This window comes from Nilaparvata lugens, chromosome 1 (assembly GCF_014356525.2).
Source record: "Nilaparvata lugens isolate BPH chromosome 1, ASM1435652v1, whole genome shotgun sequence".
In the NCBI taxonomy this organism is placed as follows: domain Eukaryota; kingdom Metazoa; phylum Arthropoda; class Insecta; order Hemiptera; family Delphacidae; genus Nilaparvata; species Nilaparvata lugens.
The window spans coordinates 20,976,782-20,997,577 of NC_052504.1; the positions used below are offsets into that span (position 1 = coordinate 20,976,782).

A 20,796-nucleotide genomic window follows, 5' to 3' on the forward strand; every position below is an offset into this window, starting at 1 on the left:
TGATAGCAATGAGAGTAAGCCTATATTCATCATCGGTAAGTTCAGAGTCTTCATGTAGAATTGCATGTTAATCAGTTCATTAGTTCACAAGAGAATGCGTGCCAATCGTGTTTATTTACTATCCTGTACGTGTATAAGCCAATTCCTCCATTCATAATATTGATAGATCAGAGACAATTGAAATTCATTTTTCAATAGATTGTCGAGTATTAAGTAACAGAATATACTCAAATGCTTTCTCACTGTCCCCCTCTTTTCACTATAATACCAACCAGGTAAACTATAGTGAGATTTGCTGCAAACTTTCAGCATTGGTTGAATAGGAAACATCAAATCAAATTAATTTTTATTGTTTACATTACTTGTTACATGAAAATCATCAGTACCTTTCACCTTTTCTATCTTCGAAGAATTTTTGTTAATGATGATGTCAACTTTGATCGAGTGTAAACATAAAAACCCAATAATAACACATGAAAATTGAAGTAATGAAACTCAACTTCACTCTTCTGAAATTTTCAATTGCCTACAAATCTTGTATTAAGGAATAGTATCTGAACAATGCAATTTCTTCAAGTTACTCTATACTGTACCGGTTACGCTACAGTCCATAGTTATACAGTACTAACCGGTTTCTCATAGCGATGAAGGGGCAAGATAGGCTACCCTCTTCACAAGCATCATTATGCATTTTCTTCTCACATCTTTTATATTATTAATGTACTATGTAACATTTTATTCAATAGAATTTTAATAAATAAACACTACTATCAACTTTACCAAACATATTATTTAGGCCACTTTTACTATACTTCACATGTGAGATGTGACAGAATGAGGTTTAGGATTATTGTCGGTCTGAATGAGGTGTGTTGCATATCTGAACACTTGAATAAACTAGAATTACAAGTTGTTCAATACTCGTAATTAAAATGAGTAATGGAAATTTGAACAATTCATTTGTCATGTTTATTATTGAAAGATATTTAATGATGGATATTATAACAACAACAACATACTACATCAAAAAATGCCTTGAACAAGAGTATGATAATCACCTTTTCTGGGTGGCTTTTCAGGCTCCGTTTTTCTCAATGTCTTCAAAATGTAATATTTCTATGCCTCTATTTTTGGCTCTCTGGTTTGTAGCGGGACGCACATCTCTTATCGTGATGAGCTTTTTCAGGCAGCGAGGCGCTTTCTCGATGAGCAGATTACATTTGGCGTCGTTCTCACAAACAACAACTGATATTTCAGCTGAAAAATGCAAGTACAAGTTAACACTTGTTTTTAGAGAAATTCCTTGGTCCAAAATATTGCATGTTGCTTTTTCTATTTCAATGTACGAGGGCTACCTTGCATTTTATTTCTTGTATGTATATATTGAGAATAAAAACTCAATATGAAAAAATGCTTGTATGTATCATTCACGAAACAATTTTAATATTAAAAATAATATAGTGTTATGAGTGATTATCAATTATTGAAATTGAACTTTTCACGGTTCAATTAGAATCCCAGCAATCCATAGTTTTAACCTTATGTGCTGTGTGTATTTTCTCATACTAGTACACTATTAATTCTTAAGGCTATCATAACTCTAGCATAAGAATGTGTTCATTTTTTTTATAGTGTAATTTTGCTATGCACTTCCATTTGTATTTTATGTATTTTATTGAGAATAGAAACCCAATCTGAAAAAATGCTTGTATAATATATCATGAATAGGTTACCTTGTTTTATGATGTAGGCACAGGCATCAGGTCCAAGAGTGTCGTAGAGAGGCACAATGACCATGGAATAGCAGTAAGCGCCCTGCTCGGTGAGGATCCACTCGGGACAGTTCTGGCTGTAGACGCCGATGAAGGTGTGCTGGCCGGGCACCAGACCCAGCGCCACCAGGCCTGAGCCGAAGTTGCGTGCTCGTAGCAGGGTCTCGTTGTAGTGCATCCACTGGTATGGCTTGGAATGCTGCTCTCTCCATCCCAGGCATGGCCCGTTGTCTGAACAATACATCATAAAAATACAATCAAAGTAGCAACCTGAATGAAAACATATATTCCAGGTGGTAACCGGAACTTTGGAAGCAGGAATTTTGGGACCAAGTCTGGGGTCTCTACCTGCGAAGTGATTAGCAAACAATAATCGGCCCTGCCGACAGGTACTCACGCTTCTGTCACTGTACGAAAATCATTCATAGATTCATTTTTAAAAATAGTTCTGTGTACTGAGTAGATAAACAATCAATTTTTATTACGGACAACTTTAGAAGGCCTCTTTTTCAACATGTTATTAGATCTACGTCTCTTGATCTAATGCAAACTATAAATTAATATTTTCTTGATCAAGTAGCGGAAATAATAATTCAACTATAAAATCTGAATAAATAAACATATAAAGTATACTGAATGAATATTTAGTTATATATGTAGTTGAATAGGCCTGCAACTGACTCGCTAGTTCCATGTGTTCAACGCCTTTGTGATGAAGAACAATGTTCAACCACTTGTTAGGACACCTGATTTTCCAACCTCCCTTATGCCGGAACCATTCAGTCCCAGAAAGTGTTGGTCCCAAAAAGTATTGCCCCAAAGCTCCTAGCACCGTTACAACAGATGTTTAAAATGAGGTATATAGGAGGAAATGCTTGGAACACAATTTTTATCTTACAACTCTGTTTTGGATGAACATATCAAGATTCCCCATCCCTACCTTTTATGCTGAGAAGGTGTGTGTGATTTGAAAGTGAAATGTTTCGTTTTTCGCGTACATCTCGAAAATTGTGCTGACTATCTTACTGTCCTACTGGTATTATAGGGGTGGGAAAGTTCGATATGCTCATCCTCCAAGTATCCTGAACAGAGCTGCATGGACAAAAATTGTGTTGTAAACTTTCTATCTGTTATATTTCGTTGTCTGGACTGAAACAATACAATAACTGATAAGGAGGATTGATTTCTCATTATTCTGCTACATGCCTGTTGTCGAAGTATTAAAAGTCGGCTTTATGAAAGCCGATTGATACGACCATAATATGATCCCTGGGTTTGTATGTGGGTAATTGATGGGTTGATTTATTTAGCATTATGGCAAATACACAACACATATTACAAAATTCTTGAACAAGTTGTAGATAGAACGTCCATAAATAAAATTAATAAAAACAAAAACATCTTAGCCAATTTAAAACTCACTTTATCCTGGAAAATGAGAGGCATGCATGGTCGGTTGATGGGGAGAGACGAGTATGATCAAGAGGACCTATGGCTTCAAGTTGGTTCCGAACCTTCAAAAAGTGATTTTGTAGCTCATAGCTGTCTGAATCTGATCGATGCTGGCGGAGAGGATCCGAATAAGCTAGAAGAAGGATAGGAAAAGCTTCTTCTGCTCCTCTTTGATGCTAGGCATAACCATTTTCTAACATGCAGATTCCAATCTATGAAATAAAATAATTTCTTGGAAATAGAGAAAATGTTTTCAAATCAGATTAAATCTGAAATCTGTGGTTCGGTAGCCCGAAATAAATGGATTTATTTCTCTTGAAAAAAATCAAATGGTGACGTAATTTCGTTACCATTATCCAGTTTATTTTATTCATAAGTTTTTATCAATTTTCCTTATGTCTGTTGCTATTTTACTTATTATATACAATATTAATATTAAATGTATTACAGACGTATTTTTGATCAAATAGAATAAGCCCAATGAAGACAATATACTCAAATGCTTTCTCACTGTCCCCCTCTTTTCACTATAATACCAACCAGGTAAACTATAGTGAGATTTGCTGCAAACTTTCAGCATTGGTTGAATAGGAAACATCAAATCAAATTAATTTCTATTGTTTACATTACTTGTTACATGAAAATCATCAGTACCTTTCACCTTTTCTATCTTCGAAGAATGTTTGTTAATAATGCTGTCAACTTTGATCGAGTGTAAACATGAAAACCCAATAATAACACATGAAAATTGAAGTAATGAAACTCAACTTCACTCTTCTGAAATTTACAATTGCCTACAAATCTTGTAATATGGAAAATGGAATAGTATATTAACAATGCAATTTCTTCAATGTTACTCTGTACTATACCGGTTACGCTACAGTCCATAGCTATACAGTACTAACCGGTTTCTCATAGCGATGAAGGGGCAAGATAGGCTACCCTCTTCACAAACATCATTTTGCATTTCCTACTCACATCTTGTATGTATCAATTTTATTCAATAAAATTTTAATCAATAAACAGTACTATCAACTTTTCCAAAAATATTTACAATTTTTTACTATACTTCACATGTGAGATGTGACAGATTGAGTTTTAGGATTATTGTCAGTCTGAATGAGGTGTGTTGCATATCGGAACACTTGAATAAACTAGAATTACAAGTGGTTCAATACTCGTAATTAAAATGAGTAATGGAAATTTGAACAATTCATTTGTCATGTTTATTATTGAAAGATATTCAATGATGAATATTATAGCAACAACATACTACATCAAAAAATGCCTTGAACAAGAGTATGATAATCACCTTTTCTGGGTGGCTTTTCAAGGCTCCGTTTTTCTCAATGTCTTCAAAATGTAATATTTCTATGCCTCTATTTTTGGCTCTCTGGTTTGTAGCGGGACGCACATCTCTTATCGTGATGAGCTTTTTCAGGCAGCGAGGCGCTTTCTCGATGAGCAGATTACATTTGGCGTCGTTCTCACAAACAACAACTGATATTTCAGCTGAAAAATGCAAGTACAAGTTAACACTTGTTTTTAGAGAAATTCCTTGGTCCAAAATATTCCATGTTGCTTTTTCTATTTCAATGTACGAGGGCTACCTTGCATTTCATTTCTTGTATGTATATATTGAGAATAAAAACTCAATATGAAAAAATGCTTGTATGTATCATTCACGAAACAATTTTAATATTAAAAATAATATAGTGTTATGAGTGATTATCAATTATTGAAATTGAACTTTTCACGGTTCAATTAGAATCCCAGCAATCCATAGTTTTAACCTTATGTGCTGTGTGTATTTTCTCATACTAGTACACTATTAATTCTTAAGGCTATCATAACTCTAGCATAAGAATGTGTTCATTTTTTTATAGTGTAATTTTGCTATGCACTTTCATTTGTATTTTATGTATTTTATTGAGAATAGAAACCCAATCTGAAAAAAATGCTTAATATATCATGAATAGCTTACCTTGTTTTATGATGTAGGCACAGGCATCAGGTCCAAGAGTGTCGTAGAGAGGCACAATGACCATGGAATAGCAGTAAGCGCCCTGCTCGGTGAGGATCCACTCGGGACAGTTCTGGCTGTAGACGCCGATGAAGGTGTGCTGGCCGGGCACCAGACCCAGCGCCACCAGGCCTGAGCCGAAGTTGCGTGCTCGTAGCAGGGTCTCGTTGTAGTGCATCCACTGGTATGGCTTGGAATGCTGCTCTCTCCATCCCAGGCATGGCCCGTTGTCTGAACAATACATCATAAAAATACAATCAAAGTAGCAACCTGAATGAAAACATATATTCCAGGTGGTAACCGGAACTTTGGAAGCAGGAATTTTGGGACCAAGTCTGGGGTCTCTACCTGCGAAGTGATTAGCAAACAATAATCGGCCCTGCCGACAGGTACTCACGCTTCTGTCACTGTACGAAAATCATTCATAGATTCATTTTTAAAAATAGTTCTGTGTACTGAGTAGATAAACAATCAATTTTATTACGGACAACTTTAGAAGGCCTCTTTTTCAACATGTTATTAGATCTACGTCTCTTGATCTAATGCAAACTATAAATTAATATTTTCTTGATCAAGTAGCGGAAATAATAATTCAACTATAAAATCTGAATAAATAAACATATAAAGTATACTGAATGAATATTTAGTTATATATGTAGTTGAATAGGCCTGCAACTGACTCGCTAGTTCCATGTGTTCAACGCCTTTGTGATGAAGAACAATGTTCAACCACTTGTTAGGACACCTGATTTTCCAACCTCCCTTATGCCGGAACCATTCAGTCCCAGAAAGTGTTGGTCCCAAAAAGTATTGCCCCAAAGCTCCTAGCACCGTTACAACAGATGTTTAAAATGAGGTATATAGGAGGAAATGCTTGGAACACAATTTTATCTTACAACTCTGTTTTGGATGAACATATCAAGATTCCCCATCCCTACCTTTTATGCTGAGAAGGTGTGTGTGATTTGAAAGTGAAATGTTTCGTTTTTCGCGTACATCTCGAAAATTGTGCTGACTATCTTACTGTCCTACTGGTATTATAGGGGTGGAAAGTTCGATATGCTCATCCTCCAAGTATCCTGAACAGAGCTGCATGGACAAAAATTGTGTTGTAAACTTTCTATCTGTTATATTTCGTTGTCTGGACTGAAACAATACAATAACTGATAAGGAGGATTGATTTCTCATTATTCTGCTACATGCCTGTTGTCGAAGTATTAAAAGTCGGCTTTATGAAAGCCGATTGATACGACCATAATATGATCCCTGGGTTTGTATGTGGGTAATTGATGGGTTGATTTATTTAGCATTATGGCAAATACACAACACATATTACAAAATTCTTGAACAAGTTGTAGATAGAACGTCCATAAATAAAATTAATAAAAACAAAAACATCTTAGCCAATTTAAAACTCACTTTATCCTGGAAAATGAGAGGCATGCATGGTCGGTTGATGGGGAGAGACGAGTATGATCAAGAGGACCTATGGCTTCAAGTTGGTTCCGAACCTTCAAAAAGTGATTTTGTAGCTCATAGCTGTCTGAATCTGATCGATGCTGGCGGAGAGGATCCGAATAAGCTAGAAGAAGGATAGGAAAAGCTTCTTCTGCTCCTCTTTGATGCTAGGCATAACCATTTTCTAACATGCAGATTCCAATCTATGAAATAAAATAATTTCTTGGAAATAGAGAAAATGTTTTCAAATCAGATTAAATCTGAAATCTGTGGTTCGGTAGCCCGAAATAAATGGATTTATTTCTCTTGAAAAAAATCAAATGGTGACGTAATTTCGTTACCATTATCCAGTTTATTTTATTCATAAGTTTTTATCAATTTTCCTTATGTCTGTTGCTATTTTACTTATTATATACAATATTAATATTAAATGTATTACAGACGTATTTTTGATCAAATAGAATAAACCCAATGAAGACAATCTACTCAATACAATTACTTGCAACATTTATTTTACTTACTTGAGATCTTCGCTCCTCGTCTGAATGTTTCGTACAGAGTTTGAGTTTCTTCGGAAAAGTAGCTGAAGAATTTTCCTTCTTTAGCTTCTCTGTAGAATTTTGATATTCTGACAATCTCTGGTCCCTACGAAAAAAATAGTTAAAATAAATTCTCTCCATGACAAAAAAAGTAGCTTACTCTCTGAATGATTTGATTTACTCAATAATTGAACTCACAATTCACATTACATTTCAATATGACCAAATAATGAATACTATGACCTATGGGTCATTTTGAAATGAGCTATGTTCACTTGATTAATGCGTATCTTGTATTGATCAAATCAAATTTAGTAAGACTTTTATCAGTACTTACACGAAGATATTTATGACGTAATCACATTAACGTAATTGCCTACATCTATTAATCACTCATTAAGCTTTTCATCCTGATAGGTCAGTGTACGATATGTATCAAAATCCAGCTCGATGGAGAATGGGAAATGTGAATCAATAATATTATTCTTGGCTCAATAAATGTTTAATATTCTGTTGAATCCGTGATTTTGTTGTGTAGTAGAATATCGAGAATTGGATAGTAGAAAAAATAATAATTTTTTGTACATTAGATTTAAGAATATCACGTAATGTTTCGGAGTATACCTGTTTTTGGTTGCAAACAACTTGCAACAAGTTTTTTGATTTATTTTGTTCATTTATGAATATTCTTTTATTATTTGTTCATTATTCTCTATTTCGCTCAACAGTCATTGACCCCGAGAATTAGTAAATCATTTATATTGCTGAATTCTGTCAATCAATGTTAAATAAAGAAAATAATATAAGGTATAAAACATTCCTTACAATATCGATAGAGATGATAAATATGGAAATATTTTGTCCAAATAAGACCCATGTCTATAATTTATTATACAATTGAGGTCGCAATCCTTGAAATTTTCACAAATTTCTTTTTGATTAATTTCCTCACTGATTTGAGTCACTTGAGTGAGAGCCTCACTGTAGAATGTCCTCATGAACTAGTAGCATTTGACAAGTGACAATCAAAGTGAGAACAATGGCTATTGAAAGTAGCTTAAGGTTACTGAAGGTGATAATCACCAAGAGTTTTGTCACTGCATCATGAAACTATTCATGTTATTTGTTAATTCTGTTGAGCATCAGCATGTCTCAAGGAAAGTTTTATGTGTGATATTGTGAATAATTGAATATTCAATAAATGTTTAACAGGCTTCAAAAACTTCCTCTTGTTGAAAACTATAGACTTCTGATCTATCGCATTTTTCAAATCATACTTGTTGGAAATTGATCCAAAAATTGTTGTCAAAATCGATTTTCGACAGTGTGAGATGGTGTTAGAATGTCAGACTGGACGTGAGAGGAAGAACCACATAATTACTCTCGTTAATTTGCTAGTAAGAATGACTTGGTAATGATCCAAAGATGTATGCTGATGCGACACATTTGAAGTTCAAGTGTACGAGGCCGTCTGCCACATTGCTTGCAGTGAATGGCTTCTCCCCTTTTGGGTGAGGGGGGGGTGGCTAAGGGTGAGAAAGTTTCGCCAGTGGTTTCTGATCTTAAAATAAACGACAGGTGCGTCAAGACTTACTTTTCGGCTTCGATATCCTCGAATTTTTATAGCTCCATTAGTTCCCCTACGCTGAGGAATGGGATAGTTTTAGCGCTTTTGTTTCTTTTCGGTTCATAGCTACGGTAGTTCATTGAAGAATTCCAAGTGAAACACATATTTCGTAGAGTACTTGAAGATAAGAATAATGACTATTGTTTCTTATCAATTAAGATGCAAAGAATATTGGAATTGAACTCATTAGAGCTCAGTAGAACAGAGTTTTTTCCGAGAACGAGTCAAAGAATCAGAACATTGAACAATAAAATAACAAGAAAGATTTATTTTTTTTGAATTAACTTCTGAGAGTAGAGTTCATGATAATTATATTTGTGTAAGTTGTTCGTTCGAGTTGAAAGTCTTATAAGAGATAAAGTCCTTTCTATCATTTAGAATCTACTTGAGAAACACCCAGAGGTGAATAACTTTCAAATACAACTAAACACGTATGCTCAGTGAAACGTACTTCTATTGTATTCAACCTTGATCAACGTTTGTTTATTCAACAGCTGAATAAAGACGTCATTCGCTTATCTCGATGGTTCTAATCGACTTAAATCAGAAAAATTGTTAAAGATGGAAAATTCATTCTGGAGTGCATTTCAACCCATATTTCCCTACACAAATAGATGGCCAATATCTATCCAAAGTTGCGTATCTTGTGAAATAGGTGCTTTCGATGAAATGTTCAAAATTTGAAAATTTTATCCCATTTATACTTCCATATTGAACAATATTTTCGGATTTATTACCACTAGTCACCCCCTGGGTTGGAGAACTCGCTCATAAACTGTTGTTGCAATCTTTGAAATCCGCAACTTTGAATTATACAGAGTTGGTGGAAATTATGGAAACAGCTAAATATTTCTTTTACAAGGATAATTTGACAGTAGGTTTCATTGGGGATCCTTTTTGAAATAAAAAAATACTCTTCAAAAATTACTCTGGCGCTTCAACATCTTCGACCCTCATATGAATTCAAATTCATTCTTTCTAATGAGAAGGTGGTCATGTGATACGATGATCTTGATGTAGAGTTCCAAGAGAAAATGAATGGCGAAAACCGCACATTCATAATCACAACCCGTATCAGTTTGTTGATGTGAAAGATGTAAATTATGTTGTATATTAACCAGCTGAAATCATGAGTCAGCTCATGACTGTCTGTGTGATAGCTCCCAAATAACCTCAGCTGATGTTATGAATGAATTAGTGGAAAAACTGTAGCAATTGCATGCGATGAAGTCCGTTCTGTGTAAATAAATTGGGCCTAGAATGATTTTCAATTGCATGCAATTGTAGCAATTGATTTTCAATTGTAGCAATTGCTTGCGATGAAGTCCGTTCTGTGTTAATAAATTAGGCCTAGAATGATTTCCTCATTTTGATTTTGGATTACCATACATGATTTTAAACCGCGAAGAAAAATGGTCTATGGTACAATAAGATCCGATAGTTATTCCATAAGTTATAAGTGTTGGAAGTTTTGATCCTTGAAATGTCCTTATTGTATGAAATCCATTCTCTTCTAAGAAATACTAAAGTTGAGTACATTGAACAAATGATCGAGACATTTCAAAACAGGATAAACATAGCCTATTTTGACTGGATAGACACATATTTGATTCAAAGACTAGCTACAAGTATGTGCGATCGCAGAGAGATCTAAGAGCTGTTACAATTTGACACCTTAATCAAAATACTCGTATGTGTAGGTGTAATGAGGCCCTTTGTCAGAATTACACTTGAATCTCAAATACAGCTAGTAAATATCGTGTCAATTGAACTATCCTCGTTTTATTCTGGAATTCTTTGAACAGTTATACTTGTGAAAAGGTTGGACAGAATTATCTCTTATTAGCGAAAAAGGGAACGGAGCAGAAATTTATTAAGTTGTCATTTTTTTCTTAGGTTATTCTTATTATAGTGATCAGAAATATGTAATGGTTAGGCAAGACAATGAGTGGGCTGCGTGAGCCAAGTTTTGTTATTCTGTCTTGAAGCATGCAGAATAAAGTAAGGCTACTCTTCCACTACGATAGATATTTGGCTCAACTGCAAGGTAAGAGCTCAAAAAGATTCATAGATTTTGGCGATAGTCCATACATTAAATAGATTTTGTGAGGAATATCTTCATGCGTTTGAATGGGACGACTCATGGACTCCTCTTATACACAGAATACCAACTGATTCATACAAATCCATCTATTTACTAGGCTTTTTTCAAAGTAATCTTGAAAGTACTCTTATTTCACAGTAATGTACTTCATGATAACTTCCTTAAATGAATCATCTACAAAAATCAAACGGTTCTCTTCGAATTGGGCTAAGTACTCTTTGGGAATGGAATCTCACAAAATATATGAATATTAACAATATGAGTGTTCCTTCGCAATTGAAAATGTGATATAAATTTAAGGATAAAGAGCTTCAAGTTCAAGAACCTTTTGATTCAGGGTCAAAATGATTTTATATGTATGATTACAGTATCAACAAAAATAGGATCACATTGTGCTTATGACAAAATGGACCGAAGAGAAGATCTGAGAATGGAAAATATAAAAAGCATGATACTATCAAGCTTGTTCAGTGGTTCCACGTATTCTATGATAAGATCCTACATGTCTACTATGATTACATCATTTCTAAGTTTGTTGAAATATAATTAATAATTGTTATCTTTGAACAAATCACTGTTTATTATCGAAATGTACTAGCACTAGTCTACTGTCTAGTACATTAGTCATCTTTAAACTTCAAAGCAGATAGCCTGTAATGTATATTGTAATCTACGTTAATAAAACTCTTATGACGTCTATATAGGAATCAACATACTTATCAAGCTCGACATTGTTAATAATTATTATAACAGATTCACTAAAGTTTTTCAGGTAGGTGCGTTTTCAAACGTGAGAGCATTTTCAAGAAGACTACACAAATTTCAAAAATATTTCTTCAAGACAAGTTTTTAACTCATGACTTTGTCAGTATTTGGAATCAGTCCAATATTTCCGAATGTTTTCAAATCTGAAAGCAATATTTATTGCATCTGGTCAGTAACATATATTATATAAGCCTATGCGATTTTATAAGTATTCATATATTTACTTAGATAGGAACATATATAATATTTGTTGTACTATTACATCATTCATATGAGTCAACTCAAGATTTCTGCTCATGCCCTCATGCTTCAAGAAGTAAAACGATATGAGTGAAGACTTCAAATCCAGCAATATGTTTGCTGTCATAGGATGTGAAGTATATGTAGCGTATATAGGTAGTCTATATAGTCGTTTTGACCAGTGTTAATTTTGTTTGAAATTTATTCAACAGCGCCTCAATATTTTCTAGAAATTTATAATCATCCAACTTTCATAGCATTCTGACACGTTTATTTGACTATTACATTGTTGACTTACATCTGAAGAGCGCGCGATCCGAACGGCTGTTGACATACATTTATCGAATTACAAAAATGAATTCACATCACGTACCATTATCACCCAGCAGATATTCACCAGAGTCGACCTAAATATCGACTTTATAGGCAATAAAATATTTTTATTCTGTCTCTAAATGTATTCTACCATATTATTCACCCTTGACATTTTCTTAGATTCTTCTATATTCTAGCTTAAAATCATTGTGAGATAGAATTTTTCAAAATATAAGAAAGAGTGAAATTGCTATAATTCAACAATATTGGAAGTTTTCATTTTCTCTTGTCTTTTATACTTGTATTCGAAAATTTAGTACCACATACGAATAATTACAAACATTATTATGATAATTATGCTACAGCTGAGTTTGGTTCACTATTAACAAATATGGACTTTGGATGCATTTGTTACATTCTCAACGTGAAAGACGATTTTTCAAATAGCTAAAAATAGTCATGATTTTAAAACCACCATGATGTATTTGAAAATAATATATTATGTATTTGAGAATTTTAAGATACACCATATTGAAAGACTTTGAATGTAAATTTATAATCGTTGTGAACCTCTACAATATTAGATAATTATTATGACATTAGGGTTAATTTTTCGAATTTCACAATTGGTGCTTCACTATTGGTCAGAATTGAACCTTCTCTGAGGACTAGAGATTCCGTTATTGATGCAAAGCTGATCCAGCATGCGTGGATGCATGGTCATCTTTACTAATTGGAAATTTGTGGTCATGACTCTTTATAAGAAAAATTGACTTGGAAACTTTTCATATTATAATTAAAATAGAAAGAATACATAAACATGCTCAGACATGGAAAATTAGATATCTGATAACGTTCAGACCTGTAGAATTGGTTGAACAAATATAGCTTGCATCAATTTATTTTGGTCCATCTATCATAAAAAAACATAACAGTGATGAAGATCTTTTCTTAGCAGGGTGAGTTGACATCAATCTTATACTAGAGAGAGATTTATTTTTAGTTTGATGTCTTTGCATGGCCTCGCTTGAAACTGAGAGATGAACATCCAATGTTTATCACCTCTCGTTCAGAAAGATTTCTTTTCAAAGAATAACACTCAGGACGCATGGACTCCTTCCCATCACAATAACGTTGATCTTGCAGAGCAAACATCATTATGGCCGTAAGCTATTGATTGAGCCAAAAATAAGCTGTGATCTCTGAGCTATTTTGATATTTAGTATTGGTAGCAGAGGATACTATCAGCATGTTTTTTCCAAATATGTAAAAGTAATTGATTGAACAACACCTTACAAGGCCATCGCTCCGAGGGGCAAAGTATCTATGAGAGAAACTCATAACTCTCCATTTTCCGACCGAATTGACTCATGATACATGATTTTGAAACATCTTGATGCGCCGAGAAGAATGAAATGTAGTACAATGAGATCCAAACATTGTGTCAAAAGTAATAAATGTTTGAAATTTTGATCCTTGAGCACCTTTCCACTCAATTAAATGCATCTAACAGGTGATTCTCATAGAACATGATCACATGAACTTATATTATTGTTCGAAATATCACTGTGAGGTCAATTTAGTTGGTGATGATGGTTGAAGCTGAAAATTGGGCGTTTTTCACAATACGAGCAGCATTGTTGTCAGGTGTACCTGGAAATCTATATGAGACAGAGCGCTCTACCTGGTCTCAGATTGTAGAGTGCAAAATTACGCCCAGAGGGATTTTGAATTATTGCTCCAAATGGTAACAATTGGAAGATATTGTTGATCAATAACTAAAATTCAACAAAGTTGATTTTTTTCTAAAATTTTCACTCATTTTTGAAAAATCATAAATCAGTTCTCATTGGAGATAGACAGTTCTGAATGATCTTATTCTATTCAGAATTTTATAATCTAAAAATAGCTGAAAACTGGAAAATGAACAAAAAGTACGAGGTTTTTGGGCCACTCTGTAGACCCATGCACATGGGCCCTTGAAGGTCTGTAGCACAAGGAAATTTTCCATGTATAAATTGGTTCTGGACTTCTCTCATGTATCCAAATATTATATAGAAATTCATAACTCCAATATACAGTATATTGCAAACACCAATGTATAGTGACTGGAAAATATTAGTAGTCCAGTCAACGAAAGATTAGGCTATATAGGGAAAAGTTTGGAACACAATTTTTGACCCCGCAGCTCTTATTTGACCGCAGCATTCAATCCACTTCAATTTCATGTACTATTCCACCATTTTATGCTTTTCATAAATTGTTATAGCAGCTTTAGTGTTGAGAGTGAAATTGTCAACACAGCAAGTGTTAACATGACGGTACTTCAACTGTAGCACAGAGGTTAGGGATGTAGATTTTCAATATGTTCAGCTCCGAACTGGTCTCAATGAAGCTGCAGAGTTGAAAATTGTGTTCTAGATAATAGTGTTCAAATTACATTGTCAAATGATCATTTGTTGTAAAACTAATTATTTCACACTCAACTCTAAACAATTGATGAAAAGCATGAAATTATGAAATACTACATCAAATTGAAGAGAATGAAATGTTCTACAACCCAACGTCCAGTATTTATTTTTTTGATGCATTGTTTTTGAGTAATAAGTCCAGAAAGTGCAAAAAGTTGGAAGAAAAACTGTATTTTCCAAGATTTTAAAGTGAATATCTCGAAAACTAAAGGAGGAAAACAAAACAAAAATTGTAGGAAATTTATCTAGCTTCATTTTTGTTCGGTTAGTCATGTCAATGAAATGCATTGTTTCCAAGATACATGCGTGTAAGCCAGAAATGAAAAAAACGCAACTTTTAAACCACTCTCATCCCTTAAACACAAGGGATAGGGATGAGGAATTCTGATGTACCTTCTAAGTAGTCAGAACAAAGCTGGGGAGTCAAATATTGTGTTGTCCAAACTTTACCCTCTATACCTTGGTGCGTACAGGAGGTTATAGTGCTGACCGAAAAGCCTACTAGGTGCTGCCAAAAGAGAGGGCACTATCACAGACTTCAATCTGTCACAGGCCTGAATCTGTGGCAGTACTCTCCAGAAATGTTTGTTCCGTGAATCCCTAGATTGGAGAAACAGCATAATGCGATTTTTGCCATGCTTTTTCACAGTGGAAGGAAGAAAAATTGTTTCGCAACAAAAGAAATGTTGAAGAAGATTGAGATACAACCATTGTCCTGAAATATTGAGAGCAAGATGGGACTACTACTTATACTACAACGACTGGACTGTACCTGGATGCATCCAGAAAGACAACTCTATCACCTAAGACAGAGGTGACCCTATAACCTGTTCTGTCCCTATCACTCACTGATTTTAATCGTCATGAGCATTTTTGCCAACAAGAGATCTTCTTTTTCACTAAAAATTCTATGATTGGGATATTATTCTTCTGTATTTCATTTCTTTATTAATCCTTTTTCATTATATCTTATAATGAAATACTATGTCGTAGAATGATAAAATACCATGTGTCGGCTGCTCAAAATCCGGTTGAATTTTAATTTTTAATTTTAATTCCATGAGAACCAATCAGAGGAGCCGTCTTTTCAATAAAGCCTTCTCTGGTTGGTTCTCATGGAATTAATCACGGTTAAAATTTAACCGGTTTTATTGCAACCGGGCCAAAATCTTATAATATGAAATCCTATCTATCCAAGTCTAATACTAGACTTGAATGTATTTCATATATAGTATTCCGATACTTCTAAAGGTGCGTACAGATTTACGCGCCGCGAACATGAGCAATTCACTTTTGATCAGCTGATGCCAAGCTTTTTATATCTCATCGTTTCTGTAAAAATACAGATATAGTCAGCTGATTAAAAGTGAATTGCTCATGTTCGCGGCGTGTATATCTGTACGCACCTTAATAAGTCACTTGGCCAACTCATAAAGAGCTTTTTCACTTCATATTACAGAAATGCAGTCACAAGGCTTCTACAACAGAGCTGCATTGACTTGTACTCAAATTTCTCCAAATTTCCATAATTTTAAAATGGGCCAATTTCACACCATTTTGTATTACAAAATGACTTCTTCAATTTTTCAGGAATTCAAAATTCAATTACTCCACGAGAGTCCCATGCTTTATAAGATTGATGACGTTTCGTTGAAATCAAGTTGCTGACATTGGAATTCGTAAAAATGTGACAATTCGCATAGTTATTGTTTTGAGAGTGTTAACTTACTCTTAGGAGCTCAGATTGATTGTTGAGGTCGATTGGGATTTTGATTGGTTCATGATAACAGCACTTGCAGCATGGCATGATGAGGGTAGGCGGTCAGCGAGGAAGCAGCATTCAAAACTTAATCAAACTATTAACATGGAAACAGTACAAGACGCACAAATTGAGAACACTACCGAACAACAATTGAATTGATACACATTTTTTCACCCTAATTCCAGACTTCTATTTCGATAGCTAGAAATCGCAGGTAAACGACCGTTTCCAATGTTGGAAATTGAAAGGAGATGAGCATGGTGGCTATCGAAAGCCGACTGAGTTTATTTTGGGTTTCGTCCCGTACGACATCGCTATCTTCAACCTCCTCACCCCTCAACTGACCACTCCACCCCCCACCACACGAGCACCAGCACTCAGCGAGCGGAGGTGACACTAATCACTCGCGCGCCGTTGTCTCAGGTGATAAACATATCACTCTTGCACCACTTTGTTGAAACCATGCCGCCAAAAACACTCTTCTGACAGTTTCACTACCTATTGGTTTTCACATATCTGTTAAAAATAATTTGTAAATATCTAATTTGTGTTTGCTAATAGATTACTGAGTTAGTAAAAGAAGAGCAATTCTGAATAAAATGTTTTCTAACAATTCATTGCAGGAGATTTCAATTATGCAGATGGTCTACTGCAAGGATAGTATACAGGATAAAAAAAGTAGATATAGGATACCTATTTACTATCCTGGGTCGACTGTAGGTAGATTAGCAATGTCTGCCAATCGACTCATATGTTTTAACAATACAGAGTTCTTTAGCACATTATTATTATCACCATTACATTGCCGAAAGTGCTTATTAATTTATTATTATATAGCGTATGGCGCTACGACACAAATCTTCATGTTATCTCACACAAGTCACACATATCAACAATGAAGTTATCTTAGTCACAAGTTTTAAAAAAAGATGGAACCCAAAAAAAATATTAAATATTTTTATTAAATTATCCTATTCAGATATTACACAATGTTATATTAGAAGTTTTTATGTAAGAGATGAATTGTTAAATTTCCAACTCTGTTTCATTTTTTGGGTTATTTTATAATGAGAATTGACACCGAGCTTCTGAAGAATTTAAAAATCCATTGAAATATTAAATTTCTAAGTCTGTTTCATTTTTTGGGTTATTTTATAATAAGAATTGACACCGAGCTTCTGAAGAATTTAAAAATCCATTGTACATTCTTATTCAAGCGAACCAGAAATTGCACAATAAAAATTATTTGTATAATGACTGCGATCATTGAAGAAAACAGAGCTTCACCCAATGCCTCCTTGACATGTCTCTGAAAGCAATATCATCATGTGTGTGACGTTGCACGACAAATTGTTTTGATCGACCATGAAGTTGCATGGCATCACTTCAATAACTCAAATGGTAGGGATAATGTTGAAAACTTGAACATCTGCCAAAAGTAAAGTGGATCTAAATGTCAAGATGACAATAAACAGTTGTTTGCCATTCGACCAAGATATCTTACAACACGTTTATTCACAAAGTAATCGAATTTTCCGATTCCGTTAACAGGTGTAGGCACTCTTTCCATCAATGTGGTTTCCAAGAGCGACAATTCACACTTTGCATGAATATTAACTTGGAACTCAAGCTTTAAACTTTTCCCTCCAACTGAGAAGCTCCTTCTATTTTCCCTTAGGGATCCTCAGTTCATCGTCCTGATATTTCTAATGAAATTACTGAAATGCTAATTTATTCTCAGCTTTAATTGAATTCCACTCAACTTGCAATATCTTCCACTACAAAATATTTCTTCACGACAAGTTTGACTCTCAAATCAATGAAAGCAAAAATCACTCTCAAATAGAGAGTTTAAATTTAGAAGAGTTTATTTAGAGTTTTAAAATTATAAATTTTCCCAAACCTCACATTCAAATGAATTATGAACCGTACTGTATTGTTGATAAGGTGTACAAATGAATACTTATTTGTGAATAAGTATTGAAATACAAAGAGCGGATGAGAAATTGATAAATGAGTTTTATTAGATAATAATAGTTTTATTAATAGTATTAATACAGAGTGATTCATATGTATGGGAACCCTTCCTGTTGTGGATAAAATACTGTAACTTTTAGGATAAGTTATTGGTCAAATACCTTTTGACGTACAACTGAATTTCAACCCCTCATAAAGGGGTGAGGAGTTGTAACTCGAATATTTTTAATGTAAACACCCATTGTGTGGTACATCATTCCAAAGGTCTTCTCAAACAAGAAAGATGACATCAATAAAAATGTTCAATGATACTTTTATTCAAAATGGCGGCTGATTGAAGTTTGATTTTTTAAAGAAATAATTGATACATTTTAATCAGTTGCCATTTTGGATAAAAGTATCATAGAACATTTTAATTGATGTCATCTTTCTAATTTTGAGAAGGCCTTTGAAATAATGTATCACACAATGGATGTTTACGTTCAAAATATTTGAGTTACAACCCCTCATTTCTTTAAAAACTAAAACTTCAATCAGCCACCATTTTGGATACAAGTATCATAGAACATTTTTGTCGATGTCATCTCTCTTGTTTCACAAAAGGTATTTAAAATGATAGATCACACAATGGGTGTTTACATTTAAAATATTCGAGTTACATCCCCTATTTAAGTCACCCCCTCATGAGGAGTTGAAATTCAGTTGTACGTCAAAATGTAGAGTATTTGACTAATAACTTATCCTGAAAGTTACAGTATTATATCTACAACAGTGTCCAATTTATTGAAGGGTTCCCAAACATATGACTCACTCTGTATAGTATTCTCATAGCATCACTGTTTCACAATGCTAGACTAATAATATTTCAATTTTCCTGAATATGATTTGCACCACTCTATCAAACAAATCATGCACGCAGACATTGAAACCTTGATTTTGATTACGGAATTGTAACGTGACAAAACTCCACTTGTGAAAGGCTAATGTGCTATTTCTATTTTCAGTTGTGTTTATAAGAAACAATTGAGTTTATTCATTGTTAATTGGAGCACTAAGTTTGTAAACACCAAAGAAGTAACAAATAAATAATAGTTCTCTCAATCTTTTGATAATCGCCAATATTACTCTTCGAAATTGGAACTCTTCCCATTGTAGCGACTGTTGTTTTATCATCTTTCTATTTGATGATGAGTTCTATTTGATCAAGCGAAAATAAAGCATGTATCTCAGAAGTAAAGGCTTTGGATCGCGTCTCATTTTTCATCGTTATGAGAGCGTTCAATAAACGTTTGAATGGAAAGTTTTCCTTAAAAAAGAGTTTGTATTTATTCCATTTCAATAACATGGTAATTTATTGTCACTCTTGAGTAGAACTTACTAGTTAGTTAGAAGATATCTTAGTTAACATAGTTAACAAATAAACTCAAATAGAATATACTCAAGAGAATTTGTGGCTCAAAACAAGTGTCAAGAAACCGGTTGTGACTTTTCAACTTTTTAATATTTCTTACTAATCTTTCTTAATCTCAACTTAATTTTTCACATGAATCTTCTTAAAATGTACTAGTAGTTTTATCTCGAAGCGGGAATTCCATCTTCTTCTTCTAGTTTTTTAAGAGAAATTCCTATTATTAGTTATAAAATGTTTGTAGCTTCTCATCCACATACTTCAAATTGGTAATGTTAATTCGAATTACATCTTATAATACGGTATAATAATGCATAATACGATTTGCTCAGTGACATATATTAGTTCGCTATATTATTATATAGCGATGAAGCTCAGTTGGTAGTTTCAAACCCCGGGCAGTTTCTCTCCATGGCCATTTTTCTATGTATTGAAATACCGGTTGAAGTATTCTCGAAAATTGATTTTCATTTCTCGACCGCACTTGGCTTACGATGCATGATTTTGAACCGTCTTCATGAACCGAGAATAATGGAGTATATAGTGAGATCCACGTTATAATGACAGTGGATAAAGATAGAAGAATAGCGATGCCGATTCTCAGCATTAATTAATCATATTTCTACACTGTCAAAGACATAATTGGCAACGTTGTGGACCTAGAAAAGTATAGTACCACCGGCTTTGTCGAATGATAGACAAGGATAGCTAAACCAAAGTTGATCAAATACTGTCATTATAACGTGGACCTCACTATAGTACGATGAGATCTGAGCATTGTGTCGAAAGTTACAAGTGTTTGAATTTCTGATCCTTGAGGTGTCTTTATGCGCGCTTCTCCACTAGGAAATACTGAAAGTGCATCTAACGGGTGATTCTCATG

The 20,796-nt window shown here is 34.1% G+C and overlaps 1 protein-coding gene across 1 annotated transcript in view; it reads right to left on the minus strand.

Moving 5' to 3' along the window:
* Positions 1 to 16,814, minus strand: part of LOC111043579 (long-chain-fatty-acid--CoA ligase 1) — a 28,077-nt gene extending 11,263 nt beyond the window's left edge. The window contains exons 1-4 of the mRNA XM_039421856.1: positions 16,496 to 16,814; positions 7,227 to 7,350; positions 5,209 to 5,478; positions 4,537 to 4,736 (exon numbers count right to left, since the gene is read on the minus strand). Coding sequence (XP_039277790.1) covers positions 4,537 to 4,736; positions 5,209 to 5,478; positions 7,227 to 7,350; positions 16,496 to 16,573 — 672 coding nt within the window. The 5' untranslated portion in view covers positions 16,574 to 16,814. The remainder of the gene's footprint in view (positions 1 to 4,536; positions 4,737 to 5,208; positions 5,479 to 7,226; positions 7,351 to 16,495) is intronic.
* Between the last annotated feature and the right edge of the window lie 3,982 nt (positions 16,815 to 20,796).